This window comes from Scleropages formosus, chromosome 2 (genome assembly GCF_900964775.1).
Source record: "Scleropages formosus chromosome 2, fSclFor1.1, whole genome shotgun sequence".
NCBI lineage: Eukaryota > Metazoa > Chordata > Actinopteri > Osteoglossiformes > Osteoglossidae > Scleropages > Scleropages formosus.
In genome coordinates, this window is record NC_041807.1 from 8,686,634 (window position 1) to 8,709,608 (window position 22,975).

Genomic DNA, 22,975 nt, shown 5'->3' on the forward strand with positions numbered 1-22,975 from the left:
CCCAACACTTCCTGCACCGGTTTACTTTTCATTTTTTCCTTGCAGTTGCCTACACTTCTCTTACTTTACGGAGTATTATGTAGTCAGTCTCTCATATATATACATATATAAAGAGAGAGTCTCTTTCCTAATGTAGTATTAGTTCAGCGACCGATTTCTGAGGATCCTTTTGAAACAGGATTTTGTGCCAGGCGGTGCCCTGGTAACCTTGCAGAAAGATTAATCGACCTAAATTGTGGTGGATTTTTTTCTTCCCTAAAAGCACGGATTTTAAATTTGAAATTCCTGTGTGTCTTTTTCACATCATCGTCTTGTTTTTGATTATAATCACTTCCTGGAGTTATTAAAATGGCTGATGTCTATTTTAAACCACCACATTTTGCTCTCACGTCTTACATCAAGACAGCCCTGTCATTTCATGCCCAGAAAAAGAATCCAATAAGCTTTAAAGTATTTAAATTTTTTTTCCCTTCTCTAAAAAAACCCATCCCCCTGTCTAATTGGGCTGGAGGCCTGAGGTCTGACAGAATGAGGCTGTGGATGTGTGTGTTGGAAGTCTGCATGCCGTGTCTGTCTCCAACTTGGTCCATGTGCTTCTAACGCTCCTCATGCTCCTTGCGCTCCCCGCTCGGTCGTCTTCTCCTCTCCCCGAAAAAAGACGCAGAGCCTCTCCGTTGCTGAGCCGAAGCGGCAGCGGCTGCTCAGGTAGCAGACGGAATGCTATAGTAGTTTCTCCACAGATCAGACGCTGAGATGGCGCAACATAAATTATTTCCTGAGAGACTCGTATAAACCATTTTGCCTCTACGTTTATGTTGTATAATTTATAGAATAATGGCATTCAGAAAAGACAGTAAATTAAGCTACAAGGCACTTCATAGCGATAACCTCCGTATAAATGCCCATATTAGCCTACAGTGTAATGTGCAATAAAATAAGGGACCTGACTTGATGATCTTTATCTGTAGTACTAATTCTTATCTGCGACATGCAGCCATTTACCGAGACTGAATCTGTGTATGATTTATGTGTTTTCAAGAACTGCTAGTTAAGTGCCTCTTAAACAGCTGGAGAGAAACCAACACACTGCTATAATCTTGCGTCATGAACCATTCAGAAGTGTGTTCTCTGTTCATCTCTGCTTTGTCCACAGAGTCTAAAGGCCTGCTGTGCTTTGAATGGCCGCTTTCAAGCTGTTCACTTTTAGTTTGGCTTCTGTCGGAGATGATTCGGGAATCCTGGCTGCCTCACACAAGAGAACTGATACAAAGACAGGTCTATTTGAGACTTCTCCAACCAAGTTTCTCATTAATTTGTATTACCATTATTTAGCTGCTTGTTAAACACTTTTCCCACACCTACAGACTGTCTTAAAAGTTCGGATATCTCTACATGAATATGGCAGGATATTGAATCAGACAAATGAAACTTTATTACCATTCTGAAGGTGCCAGCAGTGTGGTTTTCTGAGAATTAAACCTTTAATCTTTTACTGACAAATCCAATTTATTTACCCCTTTGCACTAAGACACTCAACCCTAACCCAATCTTTGTCGTCAAAACTGTAGTTCGTGAGGACATAGCTGGACAGGAATGCACTGACCTGTCTTAAAATCCCATTTCAGGGGCTGTGGCCAGAGGTTGGCTCCACTTTGAGCCCACAGGATGAACTGCAGGTCAAGGCTCTATACAGCCAACTGTCTCACCAGTGCAGAGACCATCATTCAAAAAGAAGCATTCCATCCATCCATCCATCCATTTTCAATGGATTATTGTCAAGTTCCAGTGGTCTGGAGCCTATCCTGGAAGCATAAGGTGTGAGGCAGGGTACACCCTGAACAGGACTCCATTCCATCTCACACACTTGTACATTCACTGTGGGCAATCTAAAATCATCAACTCACCTGAAACACATGTCTATGGACTGTGGGAGGAAACCGGAGCAACGGGGCAAACTCCATACAGGCTGAACCACAGTGCTGCCCGGGGATACAATAGCAGCAGACATATGTTTCCAGCCCCTGAGCTGTATTTGCTAATATAACCTCTGAATATGAGATACATGGAAAAGTAACTGGTTCTGTGTATATTTACTGTGAAAGATAGAGAACAGCTGTTTGACTCCATATTGGCTGCAGTCCGGACCATCTGATGGCTATTACCCAACTTGACACGAATCAGACTGCGTCTGTGTCTAATCAGGACTGTCCTTCACAATGTGAAGTACATGACTCCTTAAAGAAGTTCTCCTCCCCTGAGCAGTTTTGATGAACACCAAGATCTCGAAAACCTAACAAAGACTGGATAATAATTATGTCAAATTATCTTCTTCCATCAAACTGCCTTAAAGAGATTAAATAGACTGATGTTTATTATTCCCTTTGAAACTTGTACTCTGCAACTGCTGATTTCTTTCATGTCCTAATTTCTTAAATTCCAAAAAATCAAATCTGAAGAAAGAACAGTGTAATTCCAGTAAAGGAACTTGGCACGTGGCACAGAACACGGTGATAGCTTTTACTATAGGACTTCAAAAGGTCAGATTTTACTCAAAACGTGCAGGCGTGCACCCGATAATTGAAAGCATACATTTTGTTGCATTTAAAATGCATTACACATGACGGTGTGTACTGTGTTCTTGTGACCTAAGTTTTATTACCATTACATGAGAGTTGGGGGGGTGCGGTGGTGCAGCGGGTTTGGCCAGGTCCTGCTCTCTGGTGGGTCTGGGGTTCGAGTCGTGCTTGGGGTGTCCTACAGTGGACTGGTGTCCCATCCAGGGTGTGTCCCCTGCCCCTCAAGGCTTGCGCTTTGCGTTACCGGGTTAGGCTCCGGTTTGCCGCGATTCCACTTGGGACAAGTGGTTTCAGATAATGTGTGTGTGTGTATATGAGAGCTGACAGGAATGGAAACCTGCAGGGAGTAGTAATTTTGAAACGAAACAAATTTTTCCAGTAGAAAATTAAACTTTGCTCTGAATTTATGGCAAGTTAAAGTTAAGGTCAGTTAGAAACTTGTAAACACAGTGTTCGCTGTATGGCAGCCTGATTGATTGAACCAACACAAGATGCACTGTATATGTTTCAAACAAATAGCTCAGTGCATGCACGCTAAGGAAAAGAGATGTTGGATGAAAGCAAGTTTCTGTTGTTCTCTTGGAACATGTGAGTCTGCAGATGAAGTAGTGATGCTATTGCTGATATTTTGGCATGATTTGGGTTGAAAGAAGCATTCAGTCTGAAAAGATTTGCTTTCTTACAAAAGCAGAGCCAGTCCTGGACAATCCCAGGATTCCTCTTGGCTCATAATTATGAAAATGACTGGTTGACTCTTTCATAGCCTGCAGAAGACCCACAGGTACCTTTGAGGAATGCTCTAAGAAGCTTTGAGGAACCTCACAAGAACCCAGTGGGAACACATTTACTAGACACTTTCCTCCAAAGCAACTTCTAATGAACTGTATGTACTGTTATCAGCCCACACACCTTACTCACCAAGGTGACTTATACTGCTAGATACACTGGGTCACTCATCCATACATCAGTGGAACACACTCTCTCTGTCTCTCACACACTATGGGGGAACCTGAACAGCATGTCTTTGGACTGTGGGAGGAAACCCACACAGACAGAACATGCAAACTCTACACAGCCTGAGCAGGGATTGAACTCATGTCCTCTCACACCACCCAGGCACTGTGAGACAGCAGCACTACTTGTTGTGCCACCATGACACCCAACACTTGAGAATCATCACAAGAAGCCTTGGGGATGCAGCAGGAACCTTTGAGGCTTCATGAACCCATGAAGAACCCAACAGGAACTCTTGAAGAATGCAGCAGAAACTCTTGAGGATCATCATAGGAACCCTTGAGTACCCCAATAGGAACCCTTGAAGAACCAAGTTGGAACCCTTGAACAAAGCAGCAATAACCCTTGAGGATCATGACAGGAACCCCTGAGGATGTTCCAGCACCATGTACTAACTGCGCTTTCAGTGTTGAACCTGTGTTCAATCTGCAGGCCTACATGGCCGCTGCAGTACCTCCCTCCTTCCCCCCTTGTGACAGCTCCATCTCTAATCCTCTGTGAAAGAGGATCACGTCTTAGGAACAGTCGGAGTGTGTTTTCCCGCTGCTTTTGATCAGAGCGTAATGAAGAACAATAGTAACTGGGATCCTTCCTGCCCAAAGAGCATTAGTCATAACCATGCTTGTGCCTGTTTTAGATTGTCATATCACTGAAGAATGGCCACAGTGTCTGTGTGTTTATATGTTTGCGGGTATGTTTTGCTAAAGGTGCAGAGACATTTTTTGAGGAAGATGAACAGTAAAACCTCAAATGAGACAATAAGAGCATTACCCTAGGAGGTAAAATGCCTTTTTCAAAGTTTTTTTATTTCCAGAGTCTTTAAAAAAACCTAAAAAATATGTTATTTGTTATCAACTTGAATATTTCCAGTTTTGGTTGGGATGAAACTAGAATTATTTTATTCTAGCAAAGCGAGAGTCAGTGTAAAGTCACCACAATGCATGGGAACAAATGTGTGGGTTCTGCACGTGGGGCGGTTGAAGATGGGGCAGAGGGAATGTTTCCATGGGGGGAGGACATGTGATGGGCCCTTTTGTGGTGGGATGCGTGTGCTGTTTGATCTTGTGCACTACACACCAGCTGTGCTCACCAGTACACAAATCAAACGATCTGGAAGGAGCAACCGTCTCTCTTGACTGGGGACCGCAGGCGACCGTGCCAGAATGCAAAGCCATCGACCTTATTTGTTATGCATGCGCTACTTGAATCTCAAGATTGGACAGTGTTTCAGCATCAAGAAGAGAAACTTCTTGCTAATTCCACTCCTATAAAGTTTCTAGTTTCTCTCCTTGTCACAGAGAGCACTTGGTCAGTAAAAGAAAAGTGGCTAAGCTGAAGCAGTAAGACCTTATTGCTTATTATGTTTATTAATTTTATGCCAAGTAAATAAATTGAAAGGTTCAAGTTTCAGCTAGTCAGTCTTCATTAGAGTGAACTAAAGGAACCTAAGTTGCTATGAGCCAGTTAAATATTGATTAACATTAATCTGGAGTCGTCATTATTATTATTATTATAAGAATAATATAAAAGTATTACAATAATAGTGAACATATCTATCCCTGTATAGTGATAATAGTAGTAGTGTAATTAGAATTTTAATTGTTTTTAAGATATCAACCAACAAATCCAGTTAAAATAAACTACAATTACTCCGGAGTTTTATTATTATTATTATTATTATTATTATTATATTTCTTACAACTACATTTATCTGACACTTTTCTCCAAAGTGACTTAGAATGTTAAGCTACTTGCAGTTATTTACTGCTTTATACAGCTGGGTAATTTTTTACTGGAGAATTTTAGGGTAAATACCTTCCTCAAAGGTATTGCAGCAGTAGGTTAGATTGAAATTGGCAACCTTCGGATCCAGATGCAGTAGCTCTAACCACTACTCTACTACTCTACCAGCTGCACAACAACAGCAACAACAGCAATAATAGTTTTAATGGGTTTGTAGATATCGACCAGCAAACCGCTCGGCTGGATATCCCATTTATTGGTGAAAGTAATAACCCTGAAGGGGTGGTTTGAGGAGCACAATAACTTATTTCACTGAGTCCATTTGATAATGACCCTTCGTGTATTGGGCACGGCCCGCTGCAGACCACCGCTCCATTACCATAGAGAACGAGGGGGCTCAGGAAGTGCTTCTACAGTTTCAAATTGGATTGGAGTAATTTAGTGGAACTAAAATGTTTTTTCCATGAAAAGAAGGAATGCTTGGGAGATACACTGTGTTAATCGACCAAATTGTTCTATGGAATTCTAAGCCCTGTGTTATCCGAGCTAAAAATGTAACATTCGCAGCATACCCGGTGTTAAATCAGTCATTCTCGGCCTCGACCCTGAATCCTGCTCCATTTCAGGAGAAAGTATGAGAAGATTGGTGGAGGTCATTGATATGTCTTCATCATGTCGTCATTCACATTTATTCATTTGGCGGACGCTTTTTTCCAAAGTGACATACAATTATTTTCTACTAGTATTTAGTTGACACCCTTGTCCAAGGTGTTAGATGCACCACTAGATAAATGGTACTAAGCTCCCTAAAAACATTCACACATCTACACAGCAGACCAATGGAATGCGTGTGCACATACACACACACACACACACACACACACACACACACACACAGACAGAGAGAGAGAGAGAGAAAGAGAATTTCATTATAACATTTCTATAACTTTTCTCATTTTCTCACAGCCATGAATTATTTGCACAAGAAGAAAAGGAGTACCATATCCGCCATGTACCGTCAATGTAAGAAACCTCCTTTGTATGACGGTAGCAGGGCCACTATAGTAGTAAAGCCCTACAAAGGTTGCTCTGCAGGGCGGTTAAAACAGTTTCCTGAAACCAAAATAAGCTGCTGCCAACTTTTAGTTCCTCTTCTATTAAGGCCTCTCATTTAAAAAAAAACAAAAAAAAGTTAATTTTTTCACATACTGTTTTTTGGAAGGGAAAAAGCTACTATCTTTAGAGTTTCCATATATTATTTACGTTTAGTGCAATTACTTTTGGCGGTGCGTGCTATACACAGTGCGCACACGGCAATAATTGGGATTTCACTGTTTAACTCACACCTTGCTAATGCCGGCCGAGTGTCGCAGCTCTGTTTTACGGCAGCGATGTTATTCAAACCAAATGTGCGCAGAGTACTTTTCCAGGCCCGGGATGTCTGTGCCATTGCTCTTGAAATGGACCAGTGACTTTCCATTTGACTGGAATATAATGAAACATAGTAGGGTAACAAAAGGCTGCTCATTTAACTCTGCTGAGTAACTGGAGAAACAAGTGTGTGTGAGTGTGTGTGTGAGTTTGGGTGGGTGTTAGTAACACAGAGGAACCGAAAAAGAGTCAGTGATGATACAAAATTTAATTTGAATGCCAATGCATATATTTATTAAAGGGTTAGAGAGGGACAAACGTTTTATTGAGAGAAACAAGGTACAATAACTTGTTAAATATATTATATCAAAATGGTATAAATAAAGATAGGTCCCTGAACTCTCTTCGTAATCTAGTCCTGGTTTCAGTTCTTTTTTTTTACCTTTATTAATACTTCTGTGTTATGCTAATGAGGCCTCATTTTATTCAAACTTTTCTATTGTTGTTGTCCCCCCCTCCCCTTTACTGTATTTACTTTGTTTATTTAGTGATACGCCTTAAGATGAATATTTTCTCTTTGTGAAGTAACATTTTTGCCGACTCTGTGCCACTTCCACCATTTTGCGATTACCATGCGGCGCTCTCGGTTCGAGCGCTACACCATCGCCTACTGCATGACCTCAGAATTGTACGCATGTATGTCATTTCCCGCACGATATACGGTCGCGCTGACGAAGGCGCCCCGTTGAAACGCGTCCGTTCCGAAAAATAAAGCTATTTTGCTACGCTCGTGCGTGCTCTCACATCTTTGCTTCAATGTATGCATTTAGCGAGCTCGAAAAGAGAGGGATTCTGTCCACGTCCCGAGGAAGGTTTCGGAAATATGTGAGCAATTAAGGTTGTTAAGTCAAAGCGTATTGTACACACCCCGTTGGAAGATGTTCACTGCAATCATTACCTTCAGACGATGGTCTACTGGACCCCTGTAACTGCAGCCAGTTTGAGGAGCACGAGCCAAGGGCTCAAGAACATTACTGGATCTGTTTTATGTACCTATGTAGGAAACAGGAGCCATGGCAACGCGATGGGAATGTTTAACGAGTGCGGCGCTCGACAAGAACAGCTAGAGAGAGACTGCAATCCTGAGACCGCGTCATGTCATAGGAACAAATCTACTGTACATGCTTAGCACTCGTGGGCACGGTACTAAGTAAGGAAGCCAAACTGTTCTTGAGCGTAACACTCCGTGTTGTGTTTTTCATTACACGTCTAAGGCTTGTTTTATAAAAATGGGAAATGAAAAAGTTGTGATTTAAGGCTGTAAGAGTAGGGGACGTTCCCCCCCCCCATCGGCTTCTTCTGAACGGCCAAGCTGCGAAGAGGGTGCCACAGACCGGGAGTCTGAAGGTATTCGTTGGCGTGATGACCTTTGAGTAACCCTCCGAGCCCGGAGCTTTTCTCCTCAAGTGGGAGGAGAGTTCAGGGAACGCGTGTGTGTTTTTCTTCAGCGGTGGAGCCGCTCTTCCAGGCAAAGTAGAGGCGAGAGGACGAGACGACGGGAGAGGAGAGGAGGGAGAAGACGAGGAGCGGAGAGGAGAGAAGAGGACGGGAGGAGAGGGGAGAAGTGCGGAGAGTGGTGGAGAGAAGAGGAGAAGGAAGAGGCCACAAGAAGAGAGGAGAGCGGCCGCATCTCCGAGGGAACGGACGACCCCCTGGCCAGCCCTGACTCTCTGCAGACATGAACGACATCAAGCTCGCTTTGCTGGGCAGCGAGGGAGCTGGGAAATCAGGTGAGAGCGGGGGCCGCCTCCAGAGGTGTTGGGGATGCCGGACGCTCTTTGCAAGGAACCTGGGGTGATGGGTTCAGGGATGTAGGAGTCCCTGTGCATGGGTTCCCAGTTCATGGTGGGGGGTTTCGGGAAAACGCGGTTATTCACCAGCCTCCAGGGTAGATTGTCCTGCTCCGCTCTGTGTCCCTACAGCACATATCAGTTACAGCAGGCAGTAAAGCTGTTCCTCATTACTGAGAAACCCTTGCAGCCTTCGGCGTGGATGAGGGGTACTGTTTATGACATATGAGCACGTGTGTGTACTGGCTCTGACGACAGTGGAAATGGAGACTTTCAGCGACACCTGGGATACATAATGCGATCAGTATGAAACAAAGCAAAACAAAGTGAGACGAAAATCAGTGAGGGTAACACGGCTCCAATAGGTCACAGCCCACCTCCCCACCCCCCGGGTGGGAAACGAGCAAGGGGACAGACATATTTCCAGCACGGGCAGAAACTGTCCCTCACGTGATGGAGCTGCCGAGTGCCGTTAAAACCCAGGACTTAATTAGGGATTAGCGGGCGTGTGATTGAAGGAATGTGCGAAGTGGAAGATGGCGCCTTTTGTGGCGCTCAAAGCGAAGTGGGGACAAAATGGCTGAGAGTAAATAAAACAGCGGGACGCCGTCCACAGCCAGCGCCGTCCTGCCTGGTCCGAGGGCCGTTTCTGCTGCTGCACATTTTGCCAGCTGCAGGGGGACCGAGCGGTGGAGGAGGGGCGTGCGATGAACACCCGGTGCGTGCCGAAATCCAAAACGGGCCTTCGCGCGATCGCAGATTAATGACATTTTATACACAGGAAGCTGTGTTCAAATGGTCAGGCAGGACTCTGTCTCTCACACACACAGAGAAAGCTCTAAGAAATAACTGTTCCAGATATGCTAAATATGCACAAATCCTCAGAGCGAACTGTCCAGGCCTTTCATGTGGGTCTGGTTTTAGCCCAGGATCTCAGACCCTTAGCTCATGCTCTGATCTACTGCGGTCGCTTTTCACCCGCCACCTCGGTGGATTGAGTACAGAAGGAAATGTACCGATGTCCAATTTCCTGCTGCTTTCTCTTGCCAGCTGTCCTCGTGAGGTTCCTGACCAGGCGCTTCATCGGGGAGTACGCCTCCAACACCAGTGAGTCCTCGAGTTTCTGACCGCGATGCTGTATGATACCGTAGTACGAAGGCAGAGTCACGTCACTAGTGATTCAGATGTATTTGCACCGCTGCTATTGATATGCATGGACTTTGCTGTTGCGGACAATTCTGTAAATGAAGAGCAGCTTTATATTAGCGTTAGTCCGACGCATTTATATTTATTCATTTTGTTAATGCTTTTCTCCTAAGCAGTTTACAGATATTTACCCTTTTATACAGCTGGATCATTTTTACTGGAGCAATACAGGGTAAGGTTCTTATTCAAGGGTAATACAACAAGGGTAGGATTTGATCCTACATCCTCCAGCTCGAGAGCAGCAACGCAAACCTTTATGCTACCTGCTGTACTTGTCATCCATTTTCATCAACCTGTTTTCCAATGGGGGGGGCACAGTGGCGGGGTGGTGCGGCAGGCTTGGCCAGGTTCTCCTCTCTGGTGGGTCTGGGGTTCGAGTTCTGCTTGGGGTGCCTTGTGATGGACTGGCGTCCCATCCTGGATGTGTCTTCTCCCCCTCTAGCCTTATGCCCTGCGTTGCCGGGTTAGGCTCTGGGTCATCGTGATCCCGCTTGGGACAAGTGGCTTCAGCCAGTGTGCGTGTGTGTTTTCCAGTGCAGAGTCATGGTGGTCCAGAGTCTACCTTGGAAGCATAGGGAACGAGGACATATCCATACTGGTTGGGATGCTAGTTCATCACTGGGCAACTGTGTACACACAAGCACAAAGGGCAATGTAGAATCATTTGTTTACGTTTTGGATAGTTGTTGCAGAGATGTTTTTTGGAGCTTTACAAATAGCTAATCATTTACATCTGTCTCATGACAAGCCAGAAATGAAAGGCCTGAGACATTGTAGTTTACAAAGGAGTGTTTAATTTCCCGTCGCTCCTATTGTGGCTCATTCCCCCATGTGCACTGATTTATTTGCTGCAACAGGACAGTCATTCCAGGGATTTTTGAGGCTCACAGTAATCACGGCTCCGTATCGCAGCCTGATGCGTTTCACATTGTATCGGTCTTCGCTTTCGGGCGATGCTTGTAAACGGCCGTTCACGTTTAACTACCGACTTATTTTTGAGATCAGAGGCAAATTTACTGCGGCGCACGTGTTCCCCATTACAGTGAGCATTGCTGCTGACATTTTATACTTTTGTTGCAGATTCCTTATACCGTAAAAGGCTCTCCATCGATGGCAGACAGCTGAATCTGGAAGTCTTTGATCCATGTTCTCAGGTACATAATTATGTATACTTTGTTCCAGCAAACATAGTCTTCTCACGATACTGTAAAAGCAGGCCAGCATTTTTTAAGTGGTGTAACTAACAGAATGTTATTGCTGCTCTGGGTTGGTATATCCACATCTGGGCCTGCATTGCCCTCTGGCATACCCCCACAGAGGTAATGAAACCTTAAAAATGCCCCAGCCCATCCCTGCATGATTCCACATGGAATATTTACTTTCACTGGACAGGACTTATGGGCTTATGGTCAATCTTTATACGTATAGGATAATTCAGCGGATTTTCCTACATAGTTGACTTGTATAGTCATGTCCACAGGCCTAGTTTAGGGGGTATGCACGGATACTGTGATCACTGCCAACCGGGATATTAAATGCACACTAGAGTGATTGCATTCATGGTCTCTGCTGTTGACAACTTTGGATTGCTGGATATCCCAAGACTTTAGGATCACACTGTAAAGCACTGCGCTTTTGACACTGACATTAATTTCGGCAGCATCTGCAGTACAATAGGCTTGTGTTTTGTGCCTCCTGGCACTAAAAGAGCATAACCATGTAGGATTCTGATAAACGGCCAACGCCCCCTCCTTCCCCCTCCCGTCCCCCTTCTGAAACCAGAATGTGGAAAGCAGGTGCATCCTGGAAGAGCCGATGGAGTGGGCTGACGGTTTTGTCGTGGTGTATGACATCAGCGACCGCCTATCTTTCCTCAACGCCAAGAGCATCCTGTGCCAGATCAAAGAGGCTCGCATGGAGAGCTGCAAGGGGTGAGCCATGCCGTGACCCAGAGGGATTTAAGGGTCAGAGGTCAGAAAGTGGGACCTCTTCTTACTGGTGCCATAGGCTTTAACACTTTATTAGAGATGGCTCTATTAGGCTGAGGAAATGAACACAGAGCCAGCTGTGTGGATGGAAATGTTACCTTATAAGCCTACATAAACAGATTTATGAGGATTTAGAGCCCCTGGGCTCCCCAAAGTTAATTATATGGAAAAATTAATTCTACCGCTCAATCGCATCGGCCTTGTAATGGGGTTGTATCCAATTTTCTCTCATGTATTAATTATAATATTATGAAATATTAGCAGAACTTGGTTTTTTGTTGGACATTCATTATACGGGAAGCGATTTAGAAACAATGCTAAATGGGAGTCTGAAGCAGTAGAGCTGGAGGTAATTACAGCTATCACACATGGGCAATGGGGCCGCGCCAAGTGGGCAACCTCCGCTTCCCCTCGCACGCTACCAGAGAGACGCTACCATCCAACAAAGTACAGTGAGCAGAGTGCACATGATTTAAGTGCAATCTTGGACCTCGGCTGAAGCCAGAGTGTGGATGGCGTAAAGGACTGAGAATGTCTGCGAAAATAATTCAGCCAGTGAATTTTCTGTCAGTCCAGGTTCTGACATCATAATCTGTTTCAAAATTGCCTGTGCAGTACTCTTGGTGCTGCTCTGAGCATGCATGTGCAGTGATATGGCCAACGCTAGACCTAGGGGCTCCATCACTGTTGTGTGATGAGTGAGGTTGTTTCCCAGGCCTGGTCCTCACCTGCTCTCACCTGGTACAGAGAGGCGGATGTGCCCGTGTGCCTGGTTGGGAACAAGCAGGACCTGTGCCATGCCCGGCAGGTGAGCAAGGAGGAGGGTCGCTCCCTGGCCCTGGAGCACAAGTGTCCCTTCCAGGAGGTGTCTGCGGCTGAGGACCACCAGGAGATTTCGGGCCTTTTCATCAAGCTCATCCGTAGCGTGATGGAGCACCTGAAGCATCGGGCGGACCGCCGCCGCTACAGCGGCTCTAAATCTATGGCCAAGCTCATCAACAATGTCTTTGGAAAAAGGAGGAAATCTGTCTGAGGCCAGGAGGCTGTGAGACTGGTGGTTTGGGGATAGCAAGAGCAGCACCCCTTTAGAGGATGTTGGACTCCTGATGTCAGGACACTGAGCGAGCCAGTTCTGTATCTTTCTGTAAAAAAGAACGTTTATGAAACGGAACACTCCTGCTAGTCCAAGTGGCATGCTCAAGGTCCGAAGAAACCCTTCATAATACTTAGGGCGATAAAAATATCCACAGATATAGATAATTCTCTTTTCTGAATATGTAATCACTTGTTTAAAACATGTGTCCCGTGCTGGGACCTGTAGAGCTGTTAAATCAATGCCTCCAAGTGCAGGTCCTTATCTGCTCCTGTCCATGCAGCTTTTTGTTTAAACTAAGCCCACATTTAATTAGCGCTGGTTGAACAGTTTAGTGAACAAAGATAAAGATTCAAATAACTTGAAACGATATTTTCACTGGCTTATCACCTTAAAACCAAAAGTCTGGTCATAACTCGATTCTTCGTGAATCCAAAGTCACTTACTACGAATCCATTGCCAATAAAAGCTTAACAGCACAGATATCCCTAACTTTATTGGCTGGTTAAGTTTTGTAGAAACCTTGGATATAGCAGTAATGAATAAAAAATTCTTTGTAAGAATTTTTAACTATTTTATTCAATTTGGCTGCATTAAAACTGTTTTAAAATTCTGAAACAAAAGCATGTCATCTCTACAAACTCCTGTTAAACTGAAATTGTGGATCCCATAAACATTTATCCCATAAACATGAACAGTGAACACTGTAGTAAAAAGTACATCATCTTGTTACAGGATACCAACATGTACAAACAGCAGACAGGAGCTGTAAATGATGTGGATGTGAATTGAGTACAGTTTGTGTATTTTACTGCCCTCTATTTGTTCAGCATGTGAATACAGGTCACAGAAAAATGAAAAATGCAATTAAAAACAAATAAAGTGGAAAATTCTTTGAAAATTCTTAACCATTCCTAATACAATGAGCCAGTGTAATAGGTGAAGATTCACTATAACTCTTATTAGTTGAACGTCAACATCACTGATTAAAGATAAATTAAATTATTTCAGTTACTACAGATATACACATTCATTGCCTTCGATAAATTAAATTGATTTTTTTGTTAATTTCAGTGGCCTAATAATTTATTCTCTTTCATGTTTCACAAAATGATCAAATAAAGGGGAAATATTTTACTGGCAAAATATGCCAGCAAAAGACTTCGAACCAAGTTTCTTCAGAACAGACATGGAGCAACATTATCTTTCAGTGACTGATTCAGTGAATTATTTAGCTCTCAGTGTGAAAAAAAGCAGACATAGGGATGTTGCAGAATGGGACCTGGAAAAGACTGTAGTAAAAAGTACAGTAGATGCACAGTATATCTGGACAATTGACACATCGACGGTATATTCAAAAGCACCTTTGATTCTCAGTATAAATCTGGGCAGAACAAGGTGTCCAAGGTAAATCCAGTAAGGGATGAAGGCAAAAATATAATCCTTCAAAATATAGCTGGCCTTATCATTGTTTATTTACTTCAAGATGTATTGAAATAAACATTACATTCTTGGCTGACACTTTTCTCCAGGGCAACTTATGGTGTTCAGCTACTTATGCGTTATTCACGCATTTATAGAGCAGACTAATTTTACTGGAGTAATTTCGGGTAAGTATCTTGCTTGAGGGTACTACAGCTAGAGGTGGGATTTGAACCTGTGACACTGTGGGTCACAAAAGAAGTAGCTCAAACTACTACACTACCGGCTGTGCTCGATAAGCAAAAAAGAATTTCTAGATAAATAATCCAAAAAAATGGTGCTATTGCAAACAATTATGGTTAAATTTTGGAAAATGTCTGCATGTAAGTTTTTACAGTTTTTTTGTGTTAAATTAACGACATTGCATTTTCAGAAAAAAACTGAAATGAATTTTTCCTTGTATATGTTTTTTACTGCATGCAACATATTTTACTCTGTATGTCAATTTACAGTGTACTGTAGGTAGTTCTATATGATCGGTGATAATTATTCTTTTCTTTTGCTGTTGATACAAATAAGAACTTCAGTTGAAATAAGCAAATTTATATGCCTAGTGTGTGCATAAACATAAACATGAAATGCAGCTTTTTGCTGAATACTCTTTGATTGCAGGTTGTAGTGTCTCCTGCAAGATGCCCTGTGTTATACCTCACTGTATTTTTTAACACTAGTGACTTTTTGGACCAAATGCTTCTCACGTGCTTATAAAAGATTATAATAAAACTCTTAAGATTCCAGCACCCGTGCTACGTTGAGTTATTCTTGCTCCATCCGTTTGCCCGTGATTTGTATCTTTGTACTGAAGCTTGAGAGAATGAGAGAAACCCACAGAGATGGCGACCTTATGTTCCACACACCACAGTTTGGCCTGTGCCTCCACTCACCATACAGCCCTCACTTTTGCCATTAAGAAACAAAGGCAGGGTGGTGAGACCGACACCCATGATTTTGTCCTCTTCAGAGCTTCTCCTTCCTAGGGTGGAACTCTCAATGGTCCGTCTTTCCTTTGTAGAGCGCCAGTCAAAAGTTTGAGCACACATGGGCAACCTGGGCAACACCTGTATGGGACAAACCGGACAGAAGAAAAGCAAAGCAACGCATGTGTCTATTACCTCTGAGAACTGGGAAGACGTGTTTTGATCAAACTTGTTAACCGAATGCCTTGTTAAGAAAAACTCAGACTTTTCATCGGTAATGTTTATGCAATGATTCTTTAATCTTCTGCTTGCAGAAGCCGCGGTGCCTTTGTACCATGACCCCATGCTGAACACTGCATATTGTTCAACACCGAGTTTGCAGGGCAGTGGAGCTGTTTATCAGAAGCGCTAATGTTGGGTTCCTGCTTTTGTTTTCATTCTTCCATTGCCATCCCCAAGCCGTGGGATCTGAGAATTGCCATTTCATCAAAGATTTAACTTGGCCCATGGCTCTGGAAGCTCCAGACTGGGACAAACAGAACTCCCTTCTGCTCCATCAATGCACAGCATGCGTTTCATTTGGCATAACGCACTTGAAAAAATTACTGTAAACAACATGCTTTGCTCTGTCAAAACTATTAAAATATGAAGTCAACTCTAAGGCACAAAACAAACGGAAGAAAAATATTAAAATAAATAAAACAATTTTCACAACAAGAGTGCAGATCATATCAAATACACGCAGAATGTGGATAGGTATGTCAGTGAAGTAAGACAGCAGTAAGAAGCAGTAGAAATAACTTGTGACTGACAAGCTCTGGATAAAAGCAGTGGATGAAGAAAGACAAAGCCTGTAAGAACTTGGGGTCAAATCAAAGATGACCCCTCTGACAGCGAAACAGGAAACCCAGAATAGACACATCAGAGCTAAGCGCAGCTCCACGGAGGGATTATAGATAACTTCAGAAGAAGGCATGGTGTCTACAAGATCTGCTGACATTGCTCACAACTACAAACAGGTGTCTATAAGGTGCTCAGGCATGTAGAGTGGAACTGAAAATTCCTGTGATCACTTTCTTCCCATGGAGATGGAGTCCACTTGAAAGGTGGGACCTTCTCATTTCTAAATGAGGGTGGCTGGAGAATCACAGCCTTTCACACATTCTGTAACGGATCCATCACACGGGATCACGTTGCTTCTGTCCAACTGACATCTGGGTACTTTCTGGGTCAAGTAACAACTGCAGCAGAACTGGCAGCACTTCTGAAAGGGGATAATCCCTGTGAATGTGTCTGTGGTTCTCTCTGAGGCAGAAATAAACCTCATAATCACTATCGGAGCGCACTGGATCTAAGGTCCCCTCCGGGAGACGAGGCAATTTGCGGACATTCATCCGAGTAGCAGCTGGTCACAGGTGAACACCGGTAGGACTGCTCAGGCTGAAAACTCAAGATGCGGGATGAAAAATCGCATCTGACGGTGGTTTTCACTGGCAGGATGGAAGAAATTCAGCAGGAAGCAGGTTTACACTTGAGGGGAGGGAATTCCTAATTGCTTTATTCCAATGTAAAGACAGTCAACATGTCAGTTTCCAACTTTCCATACAAAAATTATGGCGCAGATGCGTGGAATTTAAACAGCCCATCATAGATAGAAATAATCCGTGGAATAATAATTCCTTGATCTACATTTACATTTATATTTATTTATTTAGCTGATACTTTTCTCCAAAGCGACACATAATACAAACATTTAACCGTTTATACAGCTTAGTAATTTTTTTCCATTTCTTTGCTAACGTGGCTGGGGGAAGAGGGTGAAAGGTCTGCATGGTCGGTGAGAGGGTATGAGTCCGTGCTCCTAACTAAGAAAGTATAGATCATCATTTGGGATAAAGTTGTCCGCAAGATGGCAAATGTGCTGCTGCCCCCACGCACTGAGGTAGCTTTTTTTTTTTCATTTTTAGCTCAACTGCAATCATACACGCACACCTCGGAGATGAAAGCCGGTAAAAACAAAGCGCTGATCGGAACTGAAGCGTATGGTTCTTCCCGTAGTCCTGATGTCACACTGCAGTGAGCAGTTCGAATCATTTTATGGTCTTTTCAACTTCAAAATCACTCATATTATTTATCCATTTAGCTGATGCTTTTTTCCTAAGCAACATATCATGGCAGGATCGAGGATTCAATCCTAGGACGCTGGGATCCTGGGAAGGCACTAACCACCACACTACTTGCTATTTCCATTTGGTTGTGTGTTGAAGATGTCAAAGCAGCATAACTACAGTGGCGGCACCAAAGAACAACCAAAGACAAGATAATTGCATTTTATATGTCTAGCAGGGATGATGTCAGTCAAAAAAGTGAGCTATTAGGAAAGTTTCTGTTGGGGTTTGAGACACTGAAGACACAAAAAATAAACTAATCACAAGGGAAGAACTTGAAAAGGGCCTCAAGCTGTTGGCAGGGTGTAACTGTAATTCTCCCTCTGGGCTGGAAGGGTTTAAATGTGAGAAAGTGCAAGTGCTCATAACTCCAAAACCGCCACACGATCCAAATAGCTGCAGCTCTGCAAAGGCATATAAAATACATAAAACAGGAAGGACCTGATCGATACTGAACCAGACACAATGTAGACTGTATTACTGCAGCACAGTGAACAAGGATAATCATCTTTACTCTTTAGGGGCCACATACTATTATTACCATAAAGTTTTCCATACGATGTGTTACACCAGATTTAGCCAAGTCTGATTTTCATATGCAATCCCCGGGATGATAGATTGCAAAGAAAGAAAGAAAGAAAGAACAAGCTGGAGTAAGAAATGAGATATGTCAAGTGGATGTGGAGGGACCCTGGAGAAAAGCTGTATTAATGAGATTATGAAGGATATGGAGGGTGAGTAAAGAAGGAGCATATTTACAGTAGTTGAGGAAAGCAGAACTGGGCAAAGGAGGAGAGGGCATGGAGGCAACATGCCTCCATTGAGAAATGAAGTACATATGAACTGGATGAGTATCACAGGACATGCATGAGAGAGGAGTTTTGAACCTGGTCTGAAATTAATGGGCTTATGAACATGATACTGAGCCTGTCCTTCTTGTAGAAGTGCTGGAAGGGGTGAGGGATGAATTCAAGAACTGAACTCATTTAAACTCCACCTCACGTGAACTTTGCACAGGAAATAAGGGAAAAAGAAAAGAAGATCAGCTGTTCCTAAGGCCCAGTAATGGTAAAACAAGAGCTGATGAGAGAAGTTCAGCTTCTGGTGACTAGGTTGCCAAAATTCAAAGTGTGCCTTGATATCTTTCATATTACCAAGCAGTCACCTCCTCAAAAGCTCAATGTGGTCCTTCAGTTTTGTAGAAGGGAGTGTGGAGGAGCCATGGAGATCCAGCTACCGTCCTGCTCTACTGCGTAACAGAGGATTACGATGAAAATGTCGAAGGCTGCCAGCCAGGTTAGAGGAAGAATCTTAGGAGCTGCAGAGAGGATGTTGCTCACAGAAGACAATCTGGGCCCAGAGAATTGTGCTGTGGATGTGGTTCTCACTCTGACTCAAGAAAACAAACAAAGAGTCGTGCAGAAAAGGAACAGAAATGCACAAATCCGGTACAGAAGTATCTTTCTCATTCCTCTCCTCCGCACAAAAAAAATTGGCATGGTGGACCACTGCGCCGCGCTGTTGTTTTTTAATCCATAAAGAAAGATGAAAAAAAGCACAAAATATGGTGTGGTAATCTTCTGAATCCATACTAACTGTATATTTTTATGGTTCTTTGTTCTACAGTGCTGTGGTATTGGATGAAGTCCAGAGAAGGCAGTTTATGGACTATTACTGCTACACAGGGCCTCTGCGATGGGGTTTCCAGCTGGTCCAGTTTGGGGGTAAGGAGTTCACTGTTTGCTGACGTGCTGTTGACATCAACATTGTCTCACGTACAAGATGTGGCCTGCGTTCAGTGTGTTGACACACAAGAAAACGGTATGAGAGAGAGCAGGAAAAAACTCAGGAAACATTAAGATTTAGGCAAAACATACCAAAGATGCTACCAAAATAAACTTTTCACTGTTGCTGTGTGGATACTCTTATCAACAAGAATAGCTTCAGGGATTTAACTCGCTGCGTGTCCTGTTCTTCCTGGTGTTGCCTCTGGGTCACCAAGACCGTAACCGAGTAAACAGCTACTAAAAATGGAGGGAAAGATGGATCGATAAAGAGCGGCAACTTCACAATCGGTCACTAGATGGAGACAGAGAGAAGCAAACCTGATTCTTGGGGTTAGCTGCTGCTTGGTGGGCTCAGAGAAACCGCCGTAGTACACAGCCTTATTCGCCGAACTCCATCTTTCTGCTCTGTGGCCTCCATGACCCCTTTGTGGAACAGCCTTCTGAAGTTTTCCTTCTCCACGCTGTAGAGCAGCTCTGTGACGTGGGAAACCGCAGAGTGGACAAACAGACACCAGGAGAGATGAGCATCTGTTCGGTTTGAAAACATCCACTGTGCTGAGTTATGCTGCCTATCCGTGTCCTCTCATACATCTTTTTAGCGCAAACCAAAAAGTCAAGGTCAGATTGCAGTTCTGTGCTTCAAATAGTTTCGTGCTGAACAAAAGGAAATGACGACTGTAGTTCTTTAAAACAATAGCTACATTTTACTTTAACATTACAAATTATTGTGAACATATATTTACATTAAAAGTACAGTTTTACACATATAGTAAGAACATTTGTGTCTTTTCTAATGCCTTAATCCAAAGGAATTCATGCATGACCCAGTTTTTACCATTGTTAAGCTTTATTCCCCTCCCCCCTCTTTCCAAGGTGATTTACTATGTTAATCAGCTTGACTGTGATGTATCCATTTGCACAGCAGGGTATTTTTACTGTATCAATTCAGGCTAAATATCTTGATCGATGGTACTGAAACAGGAGGGTTCTGCACCGGGAATCTTTCACATTACAAAGTGATGCCCCTAACTGCTCCGCCACCTGCTGCTTTTCAGTTATACACCTGAGACAGGTACTTTTGCTGCATTCACTTGTGTTAGGAGTCTCACTCACAGGATTAGCACAAGGTCCCAGGAACTAGTGCATATGACTAATCAAAAAACAACATGCTGCGTTTTCATATGTCACAGCTAGCAAACACACCAACAGCTCAGCCTTGCAGGACCATGAGAGTGACATGAGTTTGTGGTCTAGGTCAGTAGACTGTCTGATTTCAGCTGGCATCATGAATAGACAAACAGGTCCAGTATTGATGCTGTTTAGAAAGACAAAAAAGAGCTACTGGCAGAGTAAAAGCGGAGCCCTCTCCATCGCTGCGGTTGATGGGGCCCAGCTCTCCGGCGAGGGAGAAGGCCAGCGGGAACAGCCAACTGGCATGTCCAGCACAATTATTACACCAAAATAGTTACACTGGTTCAATTTGCTTTTAAAAAAGATCATTGTCTGGTCGTCCAGCTGAGCACACATCAATAGAGAGAAAACCAGAGTACTGTCGCCATTCGCAGTTGCTCATTCTGTTTTTTGTTTAAAGGCAACATGATGCCAAGATGCGCACTGGGTTTTCCATTGCAAAATCAAATACAACAACGGCTCACAATTAAAAATCGGGCCAAAGTTATGAGTCAGAGCGTCAGAAAGGCATTCGAAACCGAGAGTGAAATGAAAGGGAGTTATTGACAGTGGTTCTCAAAGTTGCCTTTCAGATGCACCATGGCTGTGTTTGAAAAGCGCCTTGGTCTTTTTCAATTTGTGGTCACATCAACTCAGAGACAGCAAGGAACATGTGCTTATGTGCTTAAGAAAGTGCTGAAAACTGTTTCGTGTTTTCATTTCTGCCTCCTAACACATCCAGTTGAATTTCTGAACTTTAGCTTCAACATGAGCGTTTCGGTGTGTCTAAGATCCAAATTTGCAGCGTTGATGTTAGAAAAACCTCATCGGCAGCGGGCCAGCGAGGTTCCACTAACACATTGAACCCCTTTAAAGAGACAAATGTGTTGGAGAAAACACTTGAAGGATGAGAGGCTTTCAGTTTCCCATATCCCAGCTATGTGGATACCCTGTCTAATAAAGAAAGAATCTCCGGTTTGACCTAATCTTCCCTTTAAACTAGTTCATGGACCTATTTTAAGGAGTTGCAGGGTTGGATCACTCATCCGGCTTCTCATCCTTGGTGTGAACAGTGTCTTCATTAGCAGTGATCTTCAAGAAGGATCCACAGACCCAGAGCAATGCAACTCCATCGCAACCATCCAGCACTTTCACATCCATTTTAAGAGCATTAATAAATAATGCATCTTTGCTCATTCATATTACATTAACTATGAATGCAAAAAAGAGAGGGAACCATAGGGCCACACACTGTGATATATGTTTATGTAAAATGTATATCTAATACAGCAAATTAAAAGTTTTTAAACGTTAATACAAATACTTACAATAAAAATAGTTTATTTTTAATTTGGATACCTTACTGCAAAGTTTAAATTTCTCTATGTCATGAGTTTATGGCGGGGGGGGCACGGTGGCGCAGCGGGTTTGGCCGGGTTCTGCTTTCTGGCAGGTCTGGGGTTCGAGTCCTGCTTGAGGTGCCTTGTGATGGACTGGTGCCCTGTCCTGGGTGTGTCCCCTCCAGTCTTATGCCCTGTGTTGCCAGGTTACGCTCCAGCTCACCGCAAACCTGCTTGGGAGCAGTGGCTTCAGATAGTGTGTGTGATGCGTTTATGGAATAATGCCGATTATAATACAGATTGAATATAATGTAACATTAAAATAATAATATAACCAGCACTAAAACTGGTGAATGGTTGGCATTCAGGCTCATAATTATTTCAGCATATAAGAATTATATATTGAGTGAATTATATTTTTTCAAAGTAATTTACAAATGATAAACATTCTTATTCTGATAAATGTGCAGCTATCTTAGTACAATGGACATACTTCAATGAACTATAACTATTTTAAATATTATTGTGCAAATGTCTGAATATATTTTGAATATATAGAGGAATAAATGTGGGGTAAAAGATTTAGAGCCTAGATGAGCACAATTTCACAGTCAGATTTCAGGCGTAATGCACAGTAATGACACTGGAGTGGTTTATAACCGCCAGCAGGTACTTTAATGTAAAATGACACCTTCAACAGCACCTTAAAACAAATAGCCCCAGTAGCTGCTCGAGTTGTTTATGTTTGGGGAGAACTAATTATTTCAGATGATTTGTTGAATTCTGAAAAATCAAAAACATCAAAACACTCCATTTATGCACCTCAGCAGAACGTACATTGAATTTCTGCGAAACATCAGAGAGCATTAAAACTCTGATTATTATGCAGGTTCCATGCCAGGTAATTATATTTTGTTGGAATGGGTCGCAGGAAGTTAATTGCTGCTTGTATGAGGTTTAAATAATTATAAGAGTTTCAAGCAGCTGTGTATTTCATAGAAAATAAATGATTTCCCTGGCTGTTGCTCCTTTAAAACTGGCTCCTATTGCCATGTTCGTTTTGCCAACTTGGAAGCATATTTTCATGTTTTTACAAAAATTTACTGGTAAATATGTATTTAAAATATTCTACAAACATTGCAAGTTCTTTTCTGTCATGGTTATAAATACAGGAAGCCAAATAATATGTCATACAGATAGACTATGGGGATTTAAATGCATTTAAACCATGTTGAATTGTCTTTATTATCTTAATTTTGCTATTGACTCA

The 22,975-nt window shown here is 42.9% G+C and overlaps 1 protein-coding gene across 1 annotated transcript; it reads left to right on the top strand.

Moving 5' to 3' along the window:
• Nucleotides 1–8,327: 8,327 nt before the first annotated feature.
• On the top strand, nucleotides 8,328–12,877 carry LOC108939739 (ras-related and estrogen-regulated growth inhibitor-like protein). Its single transcript, XM_018761333.2, has 5 exons — nucleotides 8,328–8,494; nucleotides 9,605–9,661; nucleotides 10,841–10,914; nucleotides 11,543–11,691; nucleotides 12,496–12,877. The coding sequence occupies exons 1-5, from the start codon at nucleotides 8,443–8,445 to the stop codon at nucleotides 12,779–12,781; spliced, it is 618 nt and encodes a 205-aa protein (XP_018616849.1). The 5' UTR covers nucleotides 8,328–8,442; the 3' UTR covers nucleotides 12,782–12,877.
• Nucleotides 12,878–22,975: the final 10,098 nt, after the last annotated feature.

Coding starts and splice junctions, on each gene's coding strand:
- LOC108939739 (XM_018761333.2), top strand. CDS start 8,443: ATGAACGACATCAAGCTCGCTTTGCTGGGCAGCGAGGGAGCTGGGAAA. Junction 9,662..10,840: donor GGAGTACGCCTCCAACACCA/GTGAGTCCTCGA, acceptor CTTTTGTTGCAG/ATTCCTTATACCGTAAAAGG. Junction 11,692..12,495: donor CGCATGGAGAGCTGCAAGGG/GTGAGCCATGCC, acceptor CACCTGGTACAG/AGAGGCGGATGTGCCCGTGT.